This window comes from Boleophthalmus pectinirostris, unplaced genomic scaffold (genome assembly GCF_026225935.1).
Source record: "Boleophthalmus pectinirostris isolate CB_2022bp ecotype Guang Dong unplaced genomic scaffold, ASM2622593v1 HiC_scaffold_8, whole genome shotgun sequence".
In the NCBI taxonomy this organism is placed as follows: Eukaryota; Metazoa; Chordata; class Actinopteri; order Gobiiformes; family Gobiidae; genus Boleophthalmus; species Boleophthalmus pectinirostris.
Genome location: NW_026571515.1, coordinates 6381859 through 6391209, shown reverse-complemented (window position 1 = coordinate 6391209; position 9351 = coordinate 6381859). Strand labels below are relative to the sequence as shown.

The 9351-nt window shown below is 40.4% G+C and overlaps 1 protein-coding gene across 1 annotated transcript in view; it reads left to right on the top strand.

Moving 5' to 3' along the window:
- The first annotated feature begins 3538 nt into the window (after positions 1-3538).
- Positions 3539-9351, top strand: part of LOC110164402 (solute carrier family 26 member 6) — a 46189-nt gene continuing 40376 nt past the window's right edge. Inside the window, exons 1-2 of the mRNA XM_055166203.1 lie at positions 3539-3666; positions 8979-9118. Coding sequence (XP_055022178.1) covers positions 3539-3666; positions 8979-9118 — 268 coding nt within the window. The remainder of the gene's footprint in view (positions 3667-8978; positions 9119-9351) is intronic.

The following is a 9351-nucleotide window of genomic DNA, read 5'->3' as shown; positions in this document are numbered from 1 at the left end:
TCCTAAAAGTGAGTTTAAGTCATGTTATAATGTTGTTACCTCCTCAGAAACGAACCTGAAGTTGTGTTTTGTTTCATTCACCTGTTTGCCTAACACTTTATGATTAGTCTGTCTACATCTCCAAAGCTCAAAATGCTCTGTTCCAACTTGTGATGTCACGAACAGTGTTGGGGAGTAACAGATTACATGTACCAGAGTTATGTAATCAGAGTACAAATTATGAGTAAATGTATTCGGTTACAGTTACTGTTTTAATGAGTGGTAATTGGATTACAGTTACTTTGTTGAAATAAATGGATTACAGGGCGGTATTTTTCTGTTTTCACATTTTGGGCTAAACCAGGACTAAATCAGGTCTAAAAGCAGGACTAAAACAGGACTAAACTAGGCCTAAAACTAGGACTAAACAATATGACACTAACAGTAGGTGAACATAATTTAAGGCAGCAGTGATCACATATAGAAATCATTTCTCTATCAATAATATTTTTATATGCTTAAAGGTTGTATAGAGGATTTTCCAAGGAACGAGAAATCCAGCGACTGTTTGTCCTTTTTCAAATGTTGCGCATGCGTGAAACCACCCCCCTCCCCTACAGCTCCTACGTAGAAACGCCTCCTCCCGCCTCCTCTTTACGCCAGAAACAGGTTTGTTTACAGCCGGTGCTGCACATGACTTGTAAACAACTAACTACAGTGTTGGTTAGGCAAGACGGAGAAGTGAGGAGCGGGGGGAGGGGGTGTGCGGACATTTCGTGCGCGAACAAGAAGTGAGGAGCAGGGAGCAGGAGAGCCGTGCCCGGAGAAGTGAGGAGCAGGGGGAAGACCGGAACGGGCAGCGGGGACAGGAGCAGGAAAGGGGTGCAGAGAAGGTTGCGCGGAGATTCAGTGCGAATGAACTAGCAGCTACAACACGCAGCAGCAAGCGGACTCTTTCTTTGCCTTGAAAATTACGTTTTCAGACATAGGATATCGCTTTCGTGTCCTGAAAAACGTTTGTCTAGCTCTTGGAAATAAAGTACGTTTTCATAATAAGCAGAAGTTTCCTGTCCAGGAGTAATTTGTGGACCAGTGCGTCAGTCTTTAGACCCTGCGTCTGCTTCAGTCGCGCCATCGCTGGAATGAATCTACAAGAATCACCTTAGTTTGGCTTCGCTGCTTTTCCCCTTGTCTTCTTCTTTCAGCGACCTCAAAAACGGACTTTCTTTTGCGGCGAACTGCTCCTGGATTCTTGTCGCCATCGCAACAAACTTTGTGCGAACTGCGAGGAAGATATAGGTCAAAAAAAGCCGCTAAGAACTGTTGCGTTGGTGGAGTAAACAGCGTCTGTGCGTCTTGCGTCTGTGGACTGTGTGACAGTCGTACGTAAACCACGTACCGGCGCGCGCAGGCAAGTCAGTTACACTAGAAACGTAGGGAGTTTGATTGACAGCCTGTCAGCTCACAGATAACGAGGCAGTGTCGTTATCTATTGGCAAATGTTTAGCCCCACCACGTCCAGAGTTGATGAATTTTTATTCTCTTTTTTTTAGTCATCATAATTACAAGGCTACTGCATCTCTATAATCTATCATTGACAATTTGAAACAAAAAAAAAATCCTCCATACAACCTTTAAGTAAAGACTGGGCTTTTTATTTTCTTTTAGCAAACAAAACAAAACAAAACATCTCATGTTAAGATTTCCTGGTTTTTGCTTCTCTACAACAAACAGTTGTTTATTCATGGAGATTTGGACTCAACAGAGAATTTGAAGAAAACAAACAAGAATTTTCAGGATGTGGTTGTTACATTCATGTAGTTTTAAAAAGCATGACAATATCAAGTAATCCAAAGTATTCAGATTACGTTACTCACTTTAAGTAATTTAATGGATTATGTTACAAACTACATTTTGGGATATGTAATCTGTAATCTGTAGGGGAATACATTTTAAAAGTAACACTCCCAACACTGTCATGAAGTGGTATAGTTTTCAAGTTAATAGCTCCTTTTACCTTTTGATTGGTAGAGATTGGCAATTCCTGGTCTGAAATGATCCAAATGATTCTAGTGAAGGTGTGTGGAGTTTAAAAACACATCGAGCACTTCCTGTATTACCCCATGACTGCTTTCCATTTGAGAGAAGAACTCAGCCTAAAAATAAACGTGTGTGTTAAACGAGTGTGAACGAAACAAAACGCAATTCAAGATGTATTTTTGATGAGAAAACGACATTATAACATAGATCAGAATATATTGTAGCGTAATGTGGGCCCTTTAACTTCACTTCGACTTTTTTTCGTAGGTCAAACGTGGGCCACTTGGCTAAAAACGAGTTGTATCTATGTTCAGCTACTTCAAAATGAGGTGTTTTATGACCCATTATAAACTAGTCCATTCATCAGGGTTAGACATTTAACCCTTGAACTAACCTTTCCTTGTGTTATATGCAGTGTTGGGAGTGTTACTTTTAAAATGTATTCCCCTACAGATTACAGATTACATACCCCAAAATGTAGTTTGTAACATAATCCATTAAATTAATTAAAGTGAGTAACGTCATCTGAATACTTTGGATTACTTGATATTGTCATGTTTTTTTAAAATGACATGAATGTACCAACATCATCCTGAAAGTACTTAACCGTATTAAAAATATTATTGATAGAGAAATGATTTTTATATGAGACACTGCTGACTTCAATTGTGTCCACCTACTGTTAGTGTCATATTGTATTAGTTTAGTCCTAGTTTAGACCTGGTTTTAGTCCTAGATTAGTCCGGGTCTAGTCCTGGTTTTAGACCTGGTTTAGACCAAGTTTAGTCCTAGTTTAGTCCTGGTTTTAGTTCTGCTTTTAGTCCTGGTTTTAGACCTGGTTTAGACCTGGATTAGTCCTAGTTTAGTCCTGGTTAAGGCTTGATTTTAGTTCTGGTTTTAGTCCTGGTTTTAGTTCTAGTTTAGTCCGGGTTTAATCCTGGTTTTAGACCTGGTTTAGACCTGGTTTTAGTCCTGGATTTAGTCCTGGTTTAGTCGTGGCTTTAGTTCTGGTTTTAGTTCTGGTTTTAGTTCTGGTTTAGTCCTGGTTTTAGTCCTGGTTTTAGTTCTGGTTTAGTTCTGGTTTTAGTCCTGGTTTTAGTCCTGGTTTTAATCCTGGTTTTAGTCCTAGTTTAGACCTGGTTTTAGTTCTAGTTTAGTCCGGGTTTAGTCCTGGTTTTAGACCTGGTTTAGACATGGTTTAGTCCTAGGTTTAGTCCTGGTTTAGTCCTGGTTTTAGTCCTGGTTTTGCTCAAAATGTGAAAACAGGAAAATCCCGCTGTGTAATCCATTTATTTCAATAAAGTAACTGTAATCCAATTACCACTCACTGAAACAGTAACTGTAACTGAACACAGTTACTCATCATTTGTACTCTGATTACATAACTCTGGTACATGTAATCTGTTACTCCTCGACACTGCTTATATTTCTTCTCCACACTGTTTTGTTGAAAGGGTTTGGGGCCTGGTTTTGTCCCACAGCTGAGTGTCTGTGGTCTGTCTCTGCTCACAGGTGAAAGATGGCAGAGCGGAGGAGAGTGGACTATAATGTCCACAGAGACGTGCTGGACGAGGAGATAGTGGACAACGTGTACCACCCCATCCATCACACCACCACTGTGAAAGACAAGCTCAAGAAGTCTTTCAGGTAAGAGACTCTGAACTTTTGGCTGATTTGATTCTACTTCAAGGTGCACGGCGCAACTTTTCTGGCACAACTTTTTCTTTTTCTTGTCTCTGCGAAGGTGTTCTTGCTTTCCCCTTGGACTTTAAACATTTCCATCTAGAGAATTTATTCATTAAAGGTTGTAGAGAGGATTTTTTAAGGGAAGAGAAATACAGCGACAGTCCTTGTGCATGCGTGACACCACCTTCCTCCTCCACAGCCTCCGTAGAAACATCTCCTCCCGCCTCTTTACTCTAGAAATCAGGCTTGTTTACAGCGGGTGCATGTTCAGAATTACCGCTGAAGTGACCTGTCTAGAAATATTTCAGCGACCGACGCGTCTTCAGTTTTTAGACCCTTCGTCTGCTTCAGTCGCGCCGTCGCTGGAAGGAATCTCCAAGAATCACCTCAGTTTGTCTTCCCTCCTTTTCCCCTTCTTCTCTTCTTCTTTCAGCGACCTCAAAAACGGACTTTCTTTTGCGGCGAACTGGTCGTGGATTCTCGTCCGCCGTCGCAACCAACTTTGTGCAAAATGCGAAGAAGCTACAGTTTGAAAAAGCCTCTAAGAACCGCTGCATAAACAACGTCATCCCCGCGCGTAGGGAGTTTGATTGACAACCTAAGAGCCAATAGAAAATGAGGCAGCCTCGTTATCTATTGGCTGATGTTTATCCGGACTCACTACGTCCACAGTTGATAGATTTTCATTCTTTTTTTTTTTTTTGGTCATCATAATTACAAGGCTGCTGCATCTCTGTAAGGGTATTTTAAACTTTTACTGACAATTTTAAACAAAACAAAAAATCCTCCATACAACCTTTAAGTGAGTTTCTGTTGCTCAAAAATAAAATAATTCTTTCTGTGAATAGGAGCGATTCTCCACAGATCTGAACTGCAACGTAGTGTAGTGCTGTAACCTGCTTGTGTTAGGTTTAATCTCTACTGTGGAACATTCTAGACAAAGCGATAACATCTCCATGGAGACAAGCAGGTGGCGGACCCTCCACTAGAAATGTTACGCGGTGCACCTTTAACTTTTGACTTATCTGATCTCAGTTCAGTCGTGTATCGTCCTGGTTGAGTGTTAGTGGCCCAGTGGTTAGGACTTTACAGCTTGAAAAGGAAATAAAATACAAAATTAAAGGTTGTATGGAGGATTTTTTTGTTTTTGTTTCAAATTGTCAGTGAAATTGTCATCTTTCACTGATAATTTTAGTTTCAAATTGTCATTGAAAGATGCAGCAGCCTTGTAATTATAATGACCAAAAAAAAAAAAAACTATGAAAATCTGTCAACTGTGGATGTAGTGAGGCCAGATAAACATCAGCCAATAGAAAACAAGGCTGCCTCATTTTCTATTGGCTGTTAGGTTGTCAATCAAACTCCCTACATTTCTAGTGTAACTGACTCGACAGCGCACGGGGATTATGTGCTTTATGCAGCGGTTCTTAGAGGCTTTTTCAAACTGTAGCTTGCTCGCAATTCACACAAAGTTTGTTGCGATCGCGGATGAGAATCGACGACCAGTTCGCCGCAAAAGAAAGTCGGTTTTTGAGGTGGCTGAAAGAAGAAGAGAAGGGGAAAAGGAGCGAAGACAAACTGTGGTGATTCTTGGAGATTCAGCGACGGCGCAACTGACGAAGATGAAGGGTCTAAAAACGGACGCGTCGGTCGCTAAAATATTTCTTGACAGGTCATTTCAACAGTAATTCTGAACGTGCACTGGATGTAAACAAGCGTGATTTCTATAGTAAAGAGGTGGTGTCACGCATGCGCAACATTTGAAAAAAGACTGTCGCTGTATTTCACTTCCCTTAAAAAAATCCTCTATACAACCTTTAACTTTTTTTTTACTTTGTTATAACCAGAGATTCATTATCAAGTACTACCCCCAGAACAATGGAATATGATAAAGATATTTATTGATGGTGGACAGATGGGATGGCTGGGGGGGATATAATCTTCCCTCTCCCACCCCCTTCCTTAAAGATGCTGTCTTCGGACTGAAGGATGGACGAAAGACGAGGGTGAGAGGGAGGGGTTCAAGAGAGCTGACACAGACCCCGTCCACACTAGTACATATTGGAGTCGTCTTCGTTGCGGATGCAGTGTTCGTCCACACTAATCCGATGGAAAACAGCTCCAGAGATGGAACGATCTGACATGAATTCATCTGAGTACGAATCTGATCCGGCACCGCGTGGACGCTAGAGATGCGCGGATGGGCTATTTTTTCATCCGCAACCGCGACACAAAACTCATCATCCGCCCGCTGTCCATTTGCACCCGAGGTTTTGACCAATTTTCAAAACCGCACTCGCCCGCCATCCACCCATTGATTTTAGATTTTAGAACAATCATACAGCAAACAAACTAAAGAGTCTCGATAAAAATGCAAACTCTATAGCTCATTCATTCCAAAAATTCGCTCAACGTGCATGTTCGCATTCTTAATTGTCCGTAACAAAACGCCGCTCGTTGCTCAGGGTTTAACTCCCTGTTCGGAGCCTCACCGTGAGTGCGTGGGCTCAATAAACATGTCAGTTCGTTGCTCAAGAATCGTGGTTTTATTTGCTGTGATGCACTAAATAACAGGACAGTTGCTTCCTGACTCGCTTTGGTCGCCTTCCTGACCGTTCATTTCACATACAGTAAAACATAGACACCCGTACGCTCCGCAGGCCCATTCAAGAAGCGCGTGCCTCAGGGGCGCGCACGCAGTCACTCAGTCACGCTCACGCCACACACCACTATAAACATCACACATAGGAGTAAAGACGCATATCTCATAACACTTAATAATATAGGCTGTAATATATATTTTTTTCATTTGAGTAGTTAAACCGCCACCCGCCCGAATTTAATTAAAATATTGTTTTTCATCACGTCATCCGCCCGACCTGTGGTTTAGCCGCAGACACCGCGGCTGTAACCGCAATCCGCGCATCTCTAGTGGACGCCTGAAAACGCTGATACACCAATGTAGGTCTATGTGCCGCGAAGTAATTCATCGCCAAAACGCTAAGAGGCTAGAATATATGTCCATGAATATATACGGTCTATGCGTACGACCTGCAGACGTATGATCTCTGAAAAGTTTAACATGAATCATCTCCAACGCAATAGAAACACAGAACAGACTCACCATCAGCAGAACATCCCTCTGTCACAGAAAGAACACGTATAATCCACTGAACCGCATCAGTGCACAAGAGCGAGCTGTTTTTGAGCGCTCAGTTTATGCAAATGACCCATGCGGTTTTAAGTTTTGTTTCTGTTAAACGTAAACAAATATGTTCAAAACTGTGTGGATAAGGAAGGATTGTGGACACAGAAGCAACGTGTGTGGACGCAGATAGTTTCCGATACGGTGATACGGTGATTCGTTTCAGTGTAAACGTAGCCACAGATGGTGTTGTTGGGACAGTCCGTATAAATAGGGCTTCTGGGTACTTGAAGGCGTGGTTGTAGAGGACGTTGAGGCTTGGTCCAGCTCCTGAATCTCAATTAATCATATTAACTCCATCTGTACATATATATAAATGAACATAGCTAACCTGCTTTCACGTTCCAAATAATAAGTGAGCATGGGGGCTCTTCTAGCTCCATGGACTGTGGCTTCAATTGACTTTACATTTAGAAATTGTCATGTCTTTCTCTGTAACTGCTGCAGTGAGCCTTGTCATTTTGGTCTCATTAAATTGTTCGTGTTAACTCTCTCTACATGATCCTGGTGTTTTTATTTTGCTTTTTTTTTTTTGTCTTTAATTGAATTCTTTTTCCTAATATGGAACTAGCTCCAAATTCATTCCTATAACTGCAAGCCTTGATGAGCTTCATTTGACTGGAACAGAACGCTATGGGTGACGTCACATTCTCTTTAGTCCACTTCTTTATGCAGTCTATAGTTAAAATGTTGTTCCTTTATCAAAACAATGTCTGGAGTGGTTTAATATGTCATCCATATACGTCTGAGTAATTGAGCAATCTCTCCACGCACTTGTTTGAACCCTCGTTGTGGTTAGTTGTGACGTTCTGTCCAAAGATCATGAACCCACAAGTCTGCGTATAAAACATGTCCCTCACAGCTGTTTTTAAATAAATACACAAAAATATGATATAAAACAAAACACTTTATAGCACTTTCAGGGGGGAGAGACTTGGCACGTGAAGCAAAGGGCGTCAAAACAAAACTGGAAGTAATTAAACATTTGAATGTGTTGCTTTCAGAGAACAGAGCAATTTAACAATAAAAGGTACATGACGATCTGTTAACAAATAAATACCCCATAAAAGTGTAACTCTCACTCTTAAAGACTTCCTGACTGGAGTTTGATGCTTTTTATGCCCTGGTTTAGTTTTATTAGTCCTAGTTACTCTCTCCTTAGATTTAAACAATCTAGCCATATTTAAAGCCTCACTATGTAACTTTTAAAACAAAATAAAGTAAAAGAATAAGAACTTTGCACATCAATTACTTGAGAAAAAAAGGTTTGAGGAAATGCAAACCCACACAATGTAAGGGTATATGATTTTCTACGTTTCAATAAAACAACACAAAACAAAAAAAACACGCACACAGACTTTTATTTTACTTTATTTTGGCTTCGAGAAAAATCCTGCACACCGTCTTACTTGCAAAATGTGAGATTTATTAGAACAAACGGTGTACCAAAAACAACATAATTCAAAAAAAAAAAGGTAATCAACATACAGTGTAATAATAATAATTAAAAAAATAAAAAAAAAATAAAATAATAATAATAATAATAATAATAATAATAATAATAATAATAATAATAATTGTAGTAGAAAAATAATTGAAAAATAATAAAATATATATAAATTAAATTAAATAGAATTATTACACTGTATGTTGAATGTTGCACGGTTTATCCTAATAAATCTCACATTTTGCAAGTAAGACAGTGTGTGGGATTTTTCTCTAAGCCAAAATAAAGTAAAATAAAAGTCTATGTGTGTGTGTTTTTTTTTGGTTTTTTTTTAATGTTTTATTGAAATGTAAAAAATCATATATCCTTACTTTGTGTGGGCTTGCATTTCCACAAACCTGACTCGTATGTGAACTGGAGGAGGACTGTCTCTTACTTGTTTCCATGGGATTCTTGTTCCTTGACTATAATCCTCCACAGTACCTCTCTCTGTCTCCTGGAGAATGTTCCGAAGTATGGTTTTTCTAACTTTCCATTTTCATAGTGTCACCCAGGTAAAGTTACACCTCCAGAAAGCACCGTAGTGTTGCTTTAACACTCTGACGTGCTCTTCTTGCGCAGCTGCTCCGGTCCGAGGTTAAAGAAGACCGTCATGACCAGTGTGCCCGTGGTGAAATGGTTACCGCGGTACCCGGTGAAAGAGAACGCCCTGGGAGACCTGATCAGCGGCATCAGTGTGGGCATCATGCAGCTCCCACAAGGTAAAGTGCACGATCTATCAGTCTGAATGACGTTTTTAATTTGGCCATCCAGATACATTGAGCTGGACCTCGAACAACTCGTCTCTATAGGTGAGTTTCAACTGACGTCATTGTTATTAAAAGCCTGTGTTGCATGCTGGGAAATATTTTGTTCGGAGGCAAGAAACACGTAGCGGTCAACACAGTGCGTAACCTCGCGTATTTATCCCCGATAATGGTAAATTCCTGCTGCA